Below are 18,121 nucleotides of genomic sequence, written 5' to 3'. Positions count from 1 at the left end.
ACATCAGCCTGGGTGAGTAGCACTCTTCACATCCATAAAGTAAAGGGATCCGGACACCGAAGTAGTAGTTACATTTCCATCTTTATTGGTGCCTTGCAAAATGGCACAGAAGTTAAAAGGCCATCAATATGTGGCACTCCCAAAGTGCATAATAAAGGTGCGCATTGGGAACGTTAACGCGTTTCGCTGCTCTACTCGCCGCTTGATCACAACAACGGGTCCCCATACAACCAGTGAGTTATGAACATGGTGCAGAGCAGTTTCACCAAAATGGAAGGACTCCATTGGTAGGTACACTCTCCATGCGGCAAAACAGTGGTGGCCATCTTTGCCTGTAGAAGCCACACAAATAAAGTGAGTGGGAACAAAAGTGGCAACACCGTCTAATCTGACTAAGGCAGACTCTACCGTTGATGTTTATTAGTTAACTGTCTGGTTTTACCTTGTGTATATGTTACACGATTTATCCACCATGCCCTGCCGCAATTAGTGAGCGTACCTCGATGGAGCCCTTCAATGCCGAATATGTACTTGAATGCATTACATGAATCTTTACATCGTAATTACTTTGATGACAATTACACAGGACAAACAGGTATCCATTGTTTTCACAAATGAATCACAACTTTTTGGCATAGTGCTCACGTCGTGAGATGGAATTAATCATTTTGTTAAATCGGCTATGCTTGTCTGTAAATTAGACTTCTGTCTCCTGATTAATTCAGGTTTTTCTAAAACTTCTGCCCATGGCAAGGGAGAGCGGACATATATATATTGTTGTTTGCCACAAAAGAAAAAGGTGATGCAAGTAAATTTCACTAATTGAACACCAAATGTTTATTTATCTCTGATTTTAAATTCTCACATGAATATCATATTTGTATACTTGCACTGATCATTTACAATGTTAGCAGTGGTGGCCATTTTCGCTGCTAAACACACTGCAAATGCTCCAGATAGGATTAGTATTTTACTCAAAGATTTTAGAATTCGAGAGTATATCCAATTTCAAGAGTAAAAATTATTTTCCTCCTTCACAAGAGTAAAGTTTGACAACGATCCATTTTGTGTGTAACATTAAAACTTTGTTTGGAAAAATAAGTGACAAAACAGCTGTATTTCAAAGTGGTTCTAAATAATGTATTGCACCTGTGGAAAATACTTGTCTCACACAAGAACCTTGTACATGCATACCACCAAGCTTCATCTTCATGATACTTGGAAACAAGAGTTACTACAGATGCCAGCTAGTTACATCGGGTGATTCATAAATCAAGTCCCTCACTCTACCAGCATTACTTCTCTGGCTTACTGTTGCTGCCTGGCACTACCTGCTTGACAACCCCAACATGTTTTTGCTCCATCTTTCCTTCCCTTTGCTACTGTGTTTCCCCTGTCGTCTCTCACTTTCTGATGCTCTGCCTCTCGCCCTTCAGTGTTGCAATGCCAGATTTTGCTGTCACATCTCTGTATTCTATTGTTGCTTTTTTCCTCCTATATCTCGCTGTATCGGTCAATATAACTCCTTCCTCTCTCATGTCATTACTGTGGCTATATCTGGTTTTAATGTTCTTGGTTGTGGTTGCTACTCCTTTTGATGATCTTCCTTGCACTGCCTCTTATGTTATTGGCCTTCCCTTCTCTAGTCTTGCTTTTCTATTTCCATATCTACCCACATGCTGTAGATCTGTGTTTTATTTTACTGTCTCCAAATGTCTCTTTTGCTCTGCTTCTATCCCTCACTCCTATTGTGCTTGTCCTATTATTTACTCTGTTTCCCTTCTCACTTTCTTTGTTGCAATTTCATGTAGCTCATTGCTCTCTTCCTGTTGCTAGAATTCCTGTTTTGGATTGTCCAGTTTGTTCTCTGTCCCTTCGCCCCTCTCCCAGGCACACCTTTGTTCTTCTGTGTTGCTTAGGTTCAGAGTTGCTCTTCCTCTCCTGTTTGGATATTTATTGGTGCTATGTTAAAAGACAAAGAGCTAAAAATGCCTTTTCTGTTTAAAAATCTAGTGCAGCTTTACCATTGGGTGTTCTTTTTTTAAATGTGTTCAAACCTTCTTTTGGCCATTATGCTGGGAATTAGTTGTAGGTCTGTCTGACCAGATGCAGCACCTGCTTGAATGCAGATGCTTTACCAACACTGTATGCCATTGCAAGTACAAGAGCCCATATGAGATGTGTGTATTGAGCCATTACAGGTATTGCAGCCTCAATGAGGTGTGTATTCTGAGCCGTTAAAGTATAGTAGCCCAGATGAGATGTGTCCGTTCTGAGCCATTACAAGTATAGCAGTCCTCATGGGATGTGCTTCATCTCAGCCATCACAGGTATAGCCGCCCCAATGAGGTGTGTTCTGAGCCATTGCAAGCACAGCAGCCCTGAGTTGTGTTCTGAGCACTCACAGGTATAGCAGCCCTGATGAGTTGTGTATTACGAGCCATTACAAGTAGAGCATCCTGGATGAAATGTGTGTTCTGAATCACTGAACATTTAGTAGTCCTTTTGATAAGTCGAAAGTTAAGTCAAATATGTTACAATTGAATGTTACCTGCATCTTAAATGCATACCTCTGATGCAGACTCATTAACTCACCTATTAACAGGATTTGAACTAACAGGTTACACAATCTCTGCAGCAGGATAATAGACCCACTGAGATGCCTTTCCCAACAGGATGTTGACACTGAAAGGGACATAGCTATCGGGCACTTGCAGTTCCATGTGAGGCTTGCCTGACATAAATGACTTGTCAAAAGCGCTAAGCATGTTTGCACTATCCTACATTAGTCAGGAGATTCATAATGAGGCTTTGAAATGTGCTCAATTTTTGGCAGTCGGACTCAGTAATAGGACATGGGAGAAGCGGAAGTTTTGAAAAGAACAACAGTGTCGAAGGGATTGAAGTATATGACAGCAATGCCATCTTCCCACACTGTCGGAGGTTGGTGGGAAGAGCTCAGACACTGTTCTTGCTCTGTACTTTAGCTCGCTGCAGAACATGGTAACACATGTTTTCTTAACAGGAGCTCTGTTAAGAAATTCAGGTACTGTCCCAAAACATAGCAGTCCTGCTAAGAAATGTGGCCATGATGCATCAGCCCTGCTGTGAATATTTGGCATTGTGCCATGACATGCGTACGGTATAGCAGCTGCGTTGATAAATTAGGCTACTTTGCCTAAATATATAGCAGTCCTGTTGAAAATATATACAGCATTGCTTCTCCTGTATCCATTATATCGGCTTACAGTGGGTGGTCAGAAAGGGAGTTCAAGTTCACACCACATGCCTAGCTATGCAATTGGTGTGCTTCTGTGATGAAAAAGTATGAAATGGCCATGCTGCTGCAAATGTGCTGCCTCTACTAAAGCCAATTAAAAAGAAATGCAGCCCTTGTTTAAGACATTTTCATTTTACACAATACCTGTGCCCTAAGGCAAAGCGAAGAGCCTGTTCATGATTCAAGACACTTTAATAAGACTGTAACCTACAAAATGCAGGCAGTTGAACAAAGCGAAAAAAAACACAAATTCCCTTTTACATTAAAGTATTATCTTGATAGAATCATTAACAGAGGAGAGTGTCAAAAAAAATTAAACGGACCAGGACTCATCCCAGTTGTTTCTTTCAAGGGACTGTGTTGATTTGCAAGCTGCTGCTAGCCATGCTGTCACCAGTGAGGTCCATGATTTATGGGGTGCTTCCCTAAATATCCTGTGTAAGTGGTATGCAAGGAAGAATTAAAAGGTCCATATTGACAAGATTTCTGTGCGTTAAAAAAAAAAAAAGGCCGATACGCACCTTATCTGGAGGGTTCAGAGTAAGCATACAAATATGATATTCTTGTGAGAATTTAAATCGGAGGTAAAAAAACATGTGGTGTTCAATTAATTAGTGAAATGAACATGTATCGAGTTTATTGCAAAACCAATCCATGAAAAAGATGCACCAACTCTCTCCTAAGAAGCATTGTGTAAACCGCTGTACATGGAGGTGTGGGTTTTATTGTATTTGTCTACTGCACCTTAGTTTATGCCGCCCTCCATAATTACTATTCTACTAATAAGCTAGGAACCTTTTTGTCTATCCGAGGGTGACGCTGTGTCCCGTTATATCCTTTCCTAAAAATATCTCCTCCACTACTTATCTGCACTACATTCTCGCCTTTCCCTGCTCACTCTGTCTATATTCTGATGTTCTTGCTGGTCTGCCCACACCTGCGCTTTCTTCTAGACTTTCCTTGTTCTGTCTTCCATGCATTCATGCCATACATTCTGCAGCATCTTTTGCCTTCCACATTGTGGCTCATTTGGCACTCCCTCCCTTTTTCCTGCCTGCTATTATTGCTAATTCACGTTAATCTTTTCCTTTCTCTGCCACCCGCTCTCCACGCTGGTTCCTTTACCATGTGCCGTAACATTCACACCTGTCTGGCGCTTCACTCAAGTGTTCCCTTTTACATCGCCACTGGCGGTATTGTAATTCTTTATCTGTGACATGCTCTCACATTCTCTGAACTTTAATCTTTCATGTCTGCCTTGTGCCTCTGTACTATCCTTTCTTGCACCTAGGTGTGGGATGCGTGCTCCGATGCCCTGATCACTTTTGAAACAGATGACCTGGAAGACATGGGTTACATTGTGGAAAATGATGTTATCGTGGCAGCTCTCAGTCGCCAGCTGGACTTGCTGGCAGGTAAACATCTAGGGGTGGGATCAGGGAGCATCAGGTTGTTGGCGAGTCAGTACTGGGGAAGTTTGTTGACTGATGGGCCTCATTAGATTACAGCTACCAGGGGTGGGCTTCAATTATTGCACAGTGCACTTTGGGATTCGCTCCATGCCAGGGGAGGGGGACAGATACTCTAGTCCCACAGCCCAAGAACATTAATTGCACCGGCTGAGGCAAGAGCAGCCTTTTGTAATGTACCTGGGAGCAAGGTGCATTTCTTTGAGTGCTGTGCACTGCTTATGGGGAGGCAGGAACTGTAACCTCTGTCCCACCTCTCCACGTAACGTATGTAGTCTTGACTAGAAAGACTAAAAGAAACCGAGCAAAGGAGATTCTCTGAAAGAGTAAACGGGAGGGTGATGAGAAGCTGGGAGGGAGAGCAGTAGGCGAGATACCCAGGAGGTAGATAGGAAGATTGCAATGGAGAAAAGTGTGTGGGGCTGCAGATGAGAGAATAGAACGGGGAGAAAGAGGAGATGAACGCATGAGGTTGTTGCATAACCATAGTATGAGATGCACCGAAAGGGTGGAGAGCGAACACAGAAAATAGGAAGAAAAGAGGGTGTTAGAATGGAAGTGGAATGAGCTAGTATGTGAAGGAAGAGGAGAGCCAAAACACAAGACAAAGGTGATCTAGAATGAGATGGAGGAAGGGACACCTATTGTTTAAGGGAGGTGTTGAGGTAGGACTGAGGGGTAAACCAGTACAGAAGGCTGAATGGGAGTGAGAGCAAGAAGAACAGGAATTGCAGCGATATGGGCACACTGACAATTTGCAAACCAAAGCATGTAACTGGGAGAGAAGACTGAATTTGAGGGGGTGAGGAGGAATAGCAGTTAAAATAAGCAAGTGGGTGCGGGGGGGGCAAGAGACGATGGGGGGGGGGGGAGATGAAGGAAGGAAGACTAGACGTAGGGGATTAATGGACCTGGCGCAGGGACAATGAATCCAAAACCACTAGTGGAGTCTGTACCTTTGCTACAGTCTGTAAATCACATACTTTGCACATACCATTTTGATGTTGGCTGGTTCAGTCTTCTACTAGGGTCCCATATTTTAATAAAACTACCTGGGATTGGAGCAACTCCGTAAAACCTCTGGCTGTACCCTCGCACCACATAAGCAGCCTCCCAACTCCACTTTTCTTTTTTTTTTAGGTAGTGTTACGAACACCTCTTGGGCTAATTTTACACTATCAAGAAACCAGATGACTCGTTGATTTCAGTGGGACCAACATCACAAATAGTTGATTCCACTCTTCCTGGACACTCGCCATGTACTGGGGTATTAATTGGGCTCTTGACAGTTGGTCTCTTTGGCCTGCTACCTGCTCTGAAGTACTCTGTGTGACCTAAGATTTAATCTGTGCTCCTTCCAAACCCCTTCCTAGTGACCTCTATGCCAGGCTCCCATTGAGACCTATGTTTTAGTCTGTCTCTTTGGTCAAATTGTTCTAGTGTCAGGCTAATCTCACATGATTTCGATCCCATGCAGGCCGTGTTGAGGTGGCCTACAGGTGCCGAGCTGTTGGGTATACGTGGCCCGTCCCCTACCATTCCAGTGAGTCGAGCCCTTGGGTCCAGATCGAGTTATCTGATGGCCGCCTGTTGCAAACAAAGCTGCTGGTAAGAATTTGTTTCAATTGGCAAGTTTGGTAATTCTCTTGTAAATACCACCCCTGCTCCCTCTCACTTTTAATTTTCTGAAAGAACTGTATTTTAAGCATTTTGAATTTAGACAAAACTGCAACAGAAAATTATCTTTACTCGACCGGTAATAATACCTTGGAACTAATGAAAAGGAAAGTCGTGTGAGGTATATGGTACAAACCATAATTGAATAGACTGTAAAATAGCTAGCTACCTCAGGCATTGCCAGGAAAGAAAAACAGTAGCAAACTATATTCATGTATAGTAGCATCCAATGGCTTGTAGGGAAATCCAGAATCTATCAGGTCATGGGAACTGTGGTGTGTTTTTATTTATTTACATTAAAATAAATGGAGGGGGATGCAGGGAAGGGACATTTATACATTTGAGGAATGTAAACGGCTAGTTGGTCTCTTGGAAAAAGATAGGTTGTAGTATTATCAACTGAGCCATTGGCTAGCTTGATCCGGGGGGTGTGTGGCAGCGGGGAGAGAACTTAGGATATTTGAGAAGTTTATCACCACTCATACAGGGAATAGGCAAATGGTGTCAGTTATACTCGATACTGATGGAAGAGGAGAAGGGACAGGCTTGGGGATACACGCGTAAATGGGGAAAGACTTTAGATATGGACCTCCAGAGAAATTACTGGGAACATCTATGGAGAAATAGCCTTAAATTACTTTCAGATAAGGGAGTATGGTATAGGATTATGTTCCAATGGCATTATACCCCTGAAAGAATTAAAAGAAATGTTTGCGGCCACCATGAATAGTTGTTGGCGAGGATGCTGTGTGAATGGTGATTGGCGACATATATAGTGCGATTGACCAGTTTTGAAGAAGTTACAAATCGGGTGAAACTGTTGGTTTCCCCTGTAGTGTTATGGATCCCTAAGGAATGGATGTGTGGTTTGTTCGATCCAGAGAACTGCCTACCCACTAAGTGCCAAAACAAAGCTTTTATGTTAATGGTAATGGCTGCATGGTTGGTCATTGCAAGTGCTTGGAAACCTGAAAAAATCACCAGGCGTAAGAGACTGGTTCATAAAACTATGGGGGTTTGTCGCATTGGAGTGGATGACCTCTAATCTTCAGGGGGAACAGGGCAAATTTCAACAAGTATGGGCGGGGGTACTGGACTGAATGGTGACTTTGTTCAATAATGGTGTCAGCATAACCTAAGGATATTGAGTATCATGTAAGCAAGAATATTTGTTGCCGATCTGAACAATTATATATTGTAATGTTGACTCTGCCTGGGGAGGAACGGGGGAGCGAGGGCTGTAAAGGTGTTTATTTGAAAATGTTAAACATATATTTTTGTTAAAAAAGTTGAGGGGTTGAGAAAAATTAAAAGCCACCATGTGTTTTTCACCATTTTCCTGCCCAGACAACACAGGCAAAATGTTCGATCTGCTTCTTTTGCTCTGCTCCCCTCACTTTGTCTGAAAGAGAATCTGCCCCTCTTCATGCGGGTTTAACTCCTACTTTTCCTGCACAGGATGGTCTCCCTCCTTGCTTTGGCACCTGTATCTTGCTGTATCACATTTGTTCCTGCCCAAGGCAGTCCTTCCTCCTGGTCCATTCTGCTGCTGTCTCCTGCCTTCTGCCTTCGTATAGCTCTGATTCCACCCTCTTCCTGTGCACTGTGGTCTCCCTGCCTTTTTATGGATCACCACATCTGCCTTTCTCTGTCTACTGCTCTGACCAACTTTTCTGCGATTGTCTCCCTCTGTTTAGTCTTCACTAGTTCTTTTTCTCTCACATTATTGTTCCCTCTCAATAGTCTTTCTTCTTCCATGCCTCTGAGTATTGCCTCTAATCAGCATGGGTCTTCAACCTCTGGATCTCCAGATGCTTTGGAGTACAACTCCCATGATCCTTCACCATTGCCTACCCTGGCTGTGAGTTGCAGTCCAAAACTTCTGGAGCGCTAAAGGCTGCAGGCCTCTACTCTCCTGCTATCCTCTGCTCTAGTTATGTATGGTGATGTACCTTTTGCTTTCATTGTTTTTGTATTGTGTACTTTTTTTGGTGAAAGGTGATTTATTTGCTTAGCATTTTGATCAGAAATGCTGTGTATAGGTTGGGGGAAGAAATACCTGCACATTAACAACAACTAAGTAGCAACAAAAGGTTCCATTAGACCCCTCCCTAACCATATACAGCAGATATATTGTATACCTTATACTTCACGTGAGTTAGAATTAAGTATTCTGGGTCTGCTCCTGAGCCAGGGTGCTGCCGGGGCTTCTTCTGCCCCCCACAAACAACCCATTCAAATTCTTCTGGATGTGCACCCTTAGTCTGAAAGCGCGCTTCATTCTTAAAGGGGGGACTGGGTGATTTTACAATATCTGAATGATGCGAACAGCCCAAGCTTCACACCCATAAACGGTGTTGTGACAAATAAAATGAGCAGAGCGCCCAGTGTGCATTACATGCTCCGAATGGTTTCATGCTGAAATCCCTCTCGCAGACACATTTCAAATAGAAAATTCTGTGGTCCTGCTTTTCTCACATGCTCCGTTTGTATGCAAATCACCAGGAAACCAAATTGCTGCAAATTGTCTTCTCCTTTCTCATGGGTGATTTAATTTCGAGAATTGGAGTGATTTGCTCGCTGATGGAATTATTTTTGAGTGGCTCTTATAAAAACCGCCAGAGAAATGAATTTAAAATATGCAGACTGGACAAACATGAGGCCATTTTGAATGAGCAAAAGTACATATTTTCAGGCTGTTGCAGTTTGTTTGGGTCATGCGGCACTCCTTTTAAACCACACCCCTCACAATTTAGGCCATGCCCAAGATTCGGGCCACATCCCCTTGTTGGAGCCCTCCACTTTATCTGCACTGGTGGTGTTTTTTTTAGCATTTTCTTGAAATTGGTGGGAGGTGGGTCACTCTTGTTCCTCCGTGGAAGGCTGTCGGGTAGGTGGAACTTGTTTACAGGCATATTTTATTAGCCACCGTGAAACCTTCGGAGAAAACAAGTCATTTAAAGATGACTAAAAAAAGTCCCAACTTACTTGGAATGATGGTAGAACTTCATCATTGACCACTATTCATGGCCTGATTTTTAATTTATTTTTTTCTCTTTTTGAATCCCAGTTTCTAATCCTTTTGAACCCTATCGTGGTCCTGCAGGAGATTGACTCAAGAATTGGTTTATTATCTTTTGTAGACATTTTGTTAGCTGCCATGTTTTATTTAACACTCTAAATTGCAGAGCACTGATTTTAGTAACTACAGAAACCTTGAGTCCTTTTGCCTTGTACAAAATCAAAGACCACATTTAAACAATGGGAGCAATACTGGAACCCATGTGAAAGACCTAGAAAATGAATTAATGAAAGTGTAAAATCAACAGTGGTAACCAGTTCATCTTTGGGTAATGCTTCCTCATTCACGTGGTTACTATCCGATGACTGACACAGCTCGGCACCATGAAGCAATCAAGATGATGAGTTCAGCTTTCGTTGTCAAATGTAGCCAGATACTATTTTCTATGTTCAAATTCACTCGAACACTTTTACTTTTTTTTATAGGGAACATTGTAGTTGCTTGCTTTTGAATGTAATGTGGACTGACTTCACTTCTGTTGCGCCTATTTATGGGCGACACAGGAACCATGCATGCAAAGAAGCAACAGCAAATTTCACGTACAGCATCACCCTCGGGTGAAGTACATAGACTACACTCTTATGAAATGGGAAGGCACTGACTAGAAAACAGACTAGTTTCATCAGTCATCTCATATACAGCCTTGTCTTTACTACCACGTGGGGGGAGGGAGGCAGAGCTTCCTCAGGCTGTAAATAAAAAAACATACTGTTCTTGTTTCCTTCCTCTTTATGTGAAAAGCTAGCTTCATGGTCGTACACCAGCTGACTTCCTCACCTATTGACCATAGAGTGTGGTGTGTTTAACTTGATGAATATAAATACCCATGATAACACTTTTTTTTTATTCTGCTTTATTGCCATTTTCTTAAGCATAACAGAAACCAAGCTACACAGCCACATTGCAGATCACCACATTACCAACATCCCAACAGTGTCACCTTAACAATCCCACTAACTGCTTTTAACCAAACACTATTCCCACACAAACCACTCCCCTCCTCCTCCTCCTCCTCCCCCTCCCCTCCTTCCTTTACATGATCCGACCTATCCTCCACCCTTTGCCCCATATTATGCCGCTCTCACAATTCTTTTGAAAATAGTCATGCATCAGTTCCAATTTCGGTATGGTTTCCTCCCATTTCCATCCCTCGGGAGGGGCAGGATCAACTTCCCCTCCAATCCCTAATCAAACGCCTTCTTGTATGTATGCCGAACAAAAGTCTGACCATTCAGCCTCCATCGATCCGCTGTTATCCGCTCCATCACATATATTTCAGGCTACGTTAATCCATTCCCTCTTCCCTGGCAGCTGAACTCGCTTCCAACGTGTGGCCAAGCATGCCCTTCCTGCCAGGAAAAAGCTGTGTACCATACGCGGCACCTGGACATATTCTCCCTCACTTTCTTCATTCCCGAAAAGGACCAGCATTTGAGCCTTCACTCCATGTACCCCATTCAGATCTCTGATCACCTAAAAACTTCATCCCAATAGGACTGGACCTCCCGGCATCCCCACCACATGTGCCAGTAATCGGCTCACATTCTGCCTTCATGCCAGCACAGCAAACTCACATCTTGATATTCTTGACAGCCTAACCGGGTCGCATTTCCATCTGTGTAACCGTTTTATAGCGGGCAATTTATATTGGCAGGAAATAGGTCATGAAGGGCCCCCCCCCCCATTCGACGCATCCTTAGCCAAAGTTTGGGGTCTAGTTCCATCCAAATGTCACTTTCCCATTTCATCCTTAACCCATCCACGACCCCCTTCTCGTTTCCACCCAAGGCCCTGTACATCATCCCAATCGCTCCCTTGTACTCCGTAAGTGTATCCAGTAGTTTTTCAAAGTGGGTGAGCTGCCTCTGTAGCTTTCTTTTTCATGCCTCCTTAGTCGAGACCCCCTTAAGCTACAAATGGGGAAAATAGGGAGAGTGTACCTATCCCCAGGGCCTCAGCTAATTCCACAACTGTAACAAATCCCACACCCTTCCACATTTGCCCAATCCTTTCCAGACCCGTCTCTTACCATGCCCGGAACCTGGAGGGATCCGGGAATCCGTCCCGAACTCCCGGCACCCGCAGATTACCCAAGGGTGCGGGCCACAATGTTACCACGGACATCCCTTTACTGGTCGCCAGATAGTGCACAGAATAGCGTGCTCACGTATCCTTCCCAGTAACTTCGCCCTGGGCACCCATAGCCACTCTCCCACCGTAGCGGGCCTTAAGTAATGGTTATCAAGTCCCACCCATTGTAGGTCCCTCTGTCCCCTAAGGTGTGGAATCAGCACTCTTAACTGGGTGGCCTTGTAGTATAAATATATATATCCGGGAGCCCAACACCCCCACTTTCCTTAGGAAGACTCCAGACATTACTAGAGACTGTTTCTTTCCCTGCCACAAGAACCATAACAGAGTCTCCTTTGTCACTCTGAAGTATTGGTCAGGAATTTAAATGGGCAGCATCTGGAATAAATACAGAATCTTTGGGAGAACTACCATCTTGAGCGCAGTCAGAGGTCCCATCCTGGGGATGGTCGGTCCCTTCCATTTTCCCCAAGTCTTTCTCCAGGGCTGTCATTAGAGGGGGGAAGTTGGCTTCATACAAAGCCTCAAGCTTTCTTATGACATTATAATGAGATGCCTCAGAGACCCCACGCTAACCTCCATGCCCAGTGGGTTAAATCATCCCAAATCGTTGTCCTTACCTCTATCCAGAGGAAACATTGCAGACTTGCCCTTATTAATTTTAGGAAATTAAAATTAATGCCAGGTGCCCATACTCAAAGCACAAAAATAGTGTCTACACCTTGAGACACTTGCGTCCCCTGCGCACCCTACAAACTGAAAAGGCAGTAAATCACTTTATCACAAATATTGAGTTTTTACATTAATAAATTCAAAATATAATACAAATTTACAGTTTCCCAAAAGATTTTTCCTACAACAAGCGGAGGAAGTCTTGGTTGTGAAATTTTTGAAGCTCACCGCGTTTCGGGGTGTAAACCCCTTCTTCAGAAGCAAATCTGAAAAAATACATATAAAAAGACCATTCAGGTATCTATTATCTTGCCAATTTTCAGATGTACATCAGTCTGTGTCAAAGGTATACATGCCCCCTCAGTTCCGTAATCATCCTTCCCTCATAGCCTATAGACTGGGTTTACAGGGTTCATCTATTCATATATTGGAGGATAAATGCATCTAACCTTGTTAACTATTTTGAATACCTGTATACCTAAATATTAACTCCAATGCAGGTTCTATAATGGTGAACAAACTTGGTCCTTTTGTAAGTACACCAAAATATCCACTGTAGTACAAACTAATTGTATGCTGTAGAGTCACTACTGTATAGAAAGCCACCTCACTAGGGGATTATTCGCCATAACGTAATTCGTACCTGTATTCTAGTCCAGCAGAATTGGGTATCCTATCTGCTATTCGTCTAGTGATAGCGTGTCGATGTTGTGAGATAGCTAAGGTGAGAGTTGCTCGTCGAAGGACATGCCACAAAGTCCTTCTTCCAATGTTCTGCCCAATACCTATTGTTAGTTTAATCAGCTTGGGAACTCCTAAATCTATAAACACCAAAATTCAGTCTTTTTAGAATGGAGTATTCAACACAGGACACTTATTCTGCAGTGCATATATCGCACTCACCTATTCATATGGGTGTATAATCACGATACATATGGAGGTTTCCAGGGTAGACTAGGAACGTTTCCAAGATGAGGTAAGAAAGAAATCAACCCCATAAGAAGTCTCATTCAGAGACCAGTTCACAGTATCTTGCATCTGCAATTAAATAATGAAGTGTATCAAATAACCTTTTCGTCTGTGAGACTGCTCATTACAAGGTATTGTTGCATAGGACGTAAGTGCCCACCCTTTCGTTATAGTGAATGCGCTTGTAGTTTCTAATGTGAGTAGCATTTTCTTTCCCGACGCTGTGAGTCGCAGCTTCACTCCATATTCTTGCTACAATCGTTAGCAACAAAGTAGCGTGTCAAGTGAGGGGTCACGTGAGACTCTACATATACAGTGTTACGGTGACGCGCACCGTTGAACGCTAGTGTTTGTTTGTTTGTTTAGAATTTATTGTGCGCACCGGACCCTGGAGTATAAGGGCGCAAAAGTAAGAATATGTACAGCTTAGAGCATAGGTTACAGGTTACAGTTACAAGTTACAGACATTACCAGTTACAGAAATTACCAGTTACAGGTGCAAGTTTACAATACAGGTTTACAATCGTATGATGCAGATACTGTGTAGCAAACAGGCGTGAGCATTATCATGGGTTCAATTAGCAGTTGCTGTCGTTAGCCAGTTAATTACAATTTGCCTGAATTTGGAAAAGGAATGTTCTAGCCTCGCAGTAATGGGTAATTCGTTCCACAATTGAGCAGCTTTGACTGGGAAGCTAGCTCCGCCTATGGTGGTCAGTTTAAAGCGTGGTACTTGTAGGCGGTTGGTGTAAGCAAGTCTGGTTTGTCTTGTGGGGTGTGTTCTGGTGAATCTGTCCTTAAGGTAGTGTGTTACTGTCTTTCATTGAGAGCAATATGTAAGTGCCCAGTTGTCATGGTTATAAACCAATACAATTCTCAGGTTCCCGTCCAGTAGACCCAAATTAGTTTTCACTAAGTGTTTCTCACCAGACGCTATATAATAGTAGGTAAATACCACTTCTCCCACTATTCTTGCTGCAGTCGCTGCAAGTCTGGTACAATGTTGCGCGAGTTACCACGTGAGGTTATGCATATGCCATATTGTGATGCACCATTGGGGCTAGTGCCTCACTTTCACTCATCGGGAGCCATATACAGAGAACCTATTGTTATTGCTACAATCCGAGACTTATCTCGGGGCTCAAGTCCTTTAGACACAGGTCACGTGTCCAATTCAGTAGTCTATCTCAGTAGAGATATTCACAATGTCTATAGACCTATCATCACTAATGTGATGGAATTCATATAGTGATGGGTTACATAATGTGGCCGCTGCGTTACACATCTCACGCAACAATCATTATTGTCCTCAAGGATAAAAGAGTAAATCAAGATAAAAATGTTCTATATAGATCAAAAAAATAATAGTAACTGGGCAACAGGGCTCTAATTACGAGGGACCATAATTCCTCCAATTGTGTGGATGCACTCCCATTTTATACTGTAAATTGCTCCTGTCGTTCTACAGGTGGCAACATCTTTAAGTTGTATTTTCTTGCCTGGCTGAGGGTGCACTTTGGAGCGTTAAGACACTTGATTGCCCAAAAACAATTTAACTTTCTGGAAATGGTGAGACGGCCACCTAGAGGTGATTGACTGGATTGGCTCAAGGTTTAGACACTATTTTTCTGGTTTTGCTGGTCTGACCTCGTGTCAGGGTCTGAATTCCTCCCCTGCACCCTAAGTTGTTACTTACTCTAGTCTACTCTAATAGTTAGCTATTTTTAGTTACATATAGGTGTGCGCATATAGACATTAGACTCATCTAGGTGCCCATACTCAGTTCCACCGCTGCCGGGACCAATGTCAATGGGTTTACCAGGTGGAGGAGCATGTCATCCGCCTGTAACCCTACCTTATACAGCTTCCAGCCCAACCGAATTCCCTCAATTCTACCGTCCTCCCTCAACCTGTTGGCCAGTGGTTCCAATGTTAGAACAAATAAGGTCGGGGAGAGCGGACACCTCTGCCTTGTCCCTCTTTCCAAATTACACCATGTTCAAAAGGAAAAACAAAAAGCCCCTAAAACTTTAGAAAAATCCAACGCCCCTGACACTTTCACCAAGGTAAAGATTGTTCCTCCCACTGCTCAGGATATGGGCATGGAGGAAGAGGGTGAAGATCCTGTAGTCATTCCTAGATCAAGAGAATGGAATTCTGCGGACATTGTTAGGGTAATGAGAAGAATGTCATTTATGGCAGACGTCTATGAGAAAGACCCTAATTATTTCCAAAGCTATGCCAGCACTCCAGCTACCTCTGCCCCTTCGGGGTCCAAGCCCTCTCAACCCCTACTAAAAGGCTCCGCTCTGAGGCTCCGGCGCAGGATTCGTTTTCAGACCCTTTGCTAATTGAACCTTACCATCCAGAGACTTATGGCGAGGAGACAGAAACACATATGCTGGAAGACCAGACAGGGGTTTCTTACTATCGGGACGATGAGGAGGAGGCAGATGAGGCGGAAGCCTACAATCTCGACTCTCCTATTCCGAAGGACTCTCCGGTGAACCAGTCACAGATTGATAATCAGCTACTCCTCAATGACGTACTGGCGAAAGCAGCAGCTCATTTCCAAATAGACACACAAGGTGCCCAAGAAGATAAAGATTTCACAGAGGAAATCTTAGGTGACAGAAGAGCCATTACCCAGGCTATCCCCATATTAAAATCGATCCAGCACAGAATCGATCCCTCGCTGGTAACTCCTAATCTTACTCATGCAGTCAATCCACGAGTGGAAAAATTATTCCGCGCAACACCTTCTGATCCCATTTACATTAGGGGGCAATTAAAACCCGACTCCCTCGTAGTAACAACTACCAGAAAGAGGGCAGGTACACCACTTGCTTCTTCCGAAGCACCTCACCATTGAGGAGAGAAAAAGATTATACGCTCTCGGTAGGAAAGTTACCTCCACGTCAGCCTACCAGGCATGCATTGCTAACAGTGCCACTCTTTTAGCAAGCTATAACTGCCATCAATGGGAACAAGTAGCTGCTCTAGTAGCCTCTGCACCTGAACCACTAAAGGGCCAGTTAGCCCAACTTTCAGCAGACGGAAGGTCCGTGTCTGGATGCATCCTTAAGACAAATTCTGATGCAGCAGACAATGCTGGAAGATTGATAGCCGAAGGCAAAGTAATAAAATGCCATTCTTAGCTAAGACAGTCAGGGTTCAAACCCGAGACCCAAGCCACGCTCATAGACATGTCAGTATAGCCGAACATTCTGTTCAGCAAAGCAGTGGAAGAGGCACTAAAGATGGCTAAGGACGAATACGAGACCTTAAAATCTCTCGCCCAACTGACAAATAAACCCTCAGGTCAGAGGGGAAATAATAATTTTCATCGCTTTCGCGGTCAAGGCTCCCAGAGGGGTTCCAACTACTATCAAAATCGGGGAACCTCATGGGGCAACAATCAGTCCCAGACAACACAGGGTTTCACCAGAGGTCAGCACAGGGCGCGCACTAGGGGTAGAGGCAGCCCCGGCAGAGGTTGTACGCCATCCAGTAAACAATGACATTCCGCTCCGGGTCCCCTCCCATGCATCCCCAGTAGGGGGGGGGGGTGCATTTCCACCTTCACCCACGCATGGGAAGGGATCACTACGGACAATTGGGTGCTGTCCGCAGTGTCCGCAGGATACTGTATAGAACTACTAGAATGCCCCCGCGACCATCCTCCAAGACAAAGTACACTCCTTGTAGCACCAGAAAATCCTCCTCAAGGAGATCGCCATTCTTCTTGCAAAGGACGCCATAGAACTCATCCCGGGCAACCAGGTAAACAGAGGTATTTATTCAACCTACTTTCTTGTGCCAAAAAAAATCTAACGATGCGCCCAGTATTAGATTTGCGCCCTGCATACAAGTATGTCAAGCCACAAAAATTCTGCATGACTACACTCAAAGAGGTAATCCCCCTACTAAAAAAGGGGATTACATGGCAACATTGGATATGAAAGATGCTTATTTTCATATTTCAATGTTCCCAGAGCACAGAAGATTCTTGCATTTCAAGATAAACAGCCAGCACTACCAGTTCAAGGTGCTGCCCTTCGGAATAGCCTCGGCTCCAAGGGTATTCACCAAGGTACTGGCGGTGGTGGCGGCGCACCTACGCAGGGAGGCAATCCCAGTGTACCCTTACCTGGACGACTGGCTCATCGACAACCTCTTCCAATTGGGCTTCTCGATCAACGAGAACAAATCAAGCCTAGTGCCAAGCACCTCAAAACAGTTCCTAGGAGCTATCCTAGACACCCAAGAGGTGATGGCCTTTCCATCAGAGGAAAGAATTCGAAATCTGTTGCTGCAAATTCCTTAATATCAGGCCAGTCGCCAAATAAGGGTGCGCAAAGCGATGCGTTTGCTAGGCATGATGACATCTTGGATTTACCAGGTTCCCATGTGTGCCTGCGGATGCGACCCAGGCAGGAATGGTTGGCAAAACTGTGGTCTCAGGCAAATTGTCAGTGGGACCATCTAGTGGTCGTTTCGCCAACCCTAGTACAGAGTCTTCGCTGGTGGACAAGAGAGAATCTTATAAAGGGGAAACCCTTCTACGATCCAGAGATACAGGCCGTCGTCACAACAGATGCCTTCCTGGCAGGGTGGGGAGCTCACTACCTTCACCACACCGCTCAGGGTCTCTGCTCTCACACAGTGGCTCAAAACAACATCAATCTGCTAGAACGTCTGGCAGTCTTCAGAGTGCTTCGGGCATTCAAACCCCTCCTATCCAACCTGTCAGTGCAGATCCTTACAGACAGCACAACGGCAATGTTTTACTTAAACAAACAAGGGGCACTCGTTCGCCAAATCTGTCCAAGCTTGCCCAGAAAATTTGGAAATTTGGTACTCAGACGGGAGATTTACCTG

At 44.1% G+C, this 18,121-nt stretch overlaps 1 protein-coding gene across 1 annotated transcript in view; it reads left to right on the top strand.

The window, feature by feature from the left end:
- The window catches only part of COQ6 (coenzyme Q6, monooxygenase), a 158,805-nt gene that overhangs the window by 11,676 nt on the left and 129,008 nt on the right, over positions 1 to 18,121 (top strand). The window contains exons 4-5 of the mRNA XM_069637653.1: positions 4,572 to 4,695; positions 6,227 to 6,357. Coding sequence (XP_069493754.1) covers positions 4,572 to 4,695; positions 6,227 to 6,357 — 255 coding nt within the window. The remainder of the gene's footprint in view (positions 1 to 4,571; positions 4,696 to 6,226; positions 6,358 to 18,121) is intronic.

Source organism: Ambystoma mexicanum, chromosome 14 (genome assembly GCF_040938575.1).
Source record: "Ambystoma mexicanum isolate Mex_15411 chromosome 14, UKY_AmexF1_1, whole genome shotgun sequence".
Lineage (NCBI taxonomy): Eukaryota > Metazoa > Chordata > Amphibia > Caudata > Ambystomatidae > Ambystoma > Ambystoma mexicanum.
Note: the sequence above shows the minus strand (reverse complement) of the source record. Positions and strands in the feature narration are given on the sequence as shown.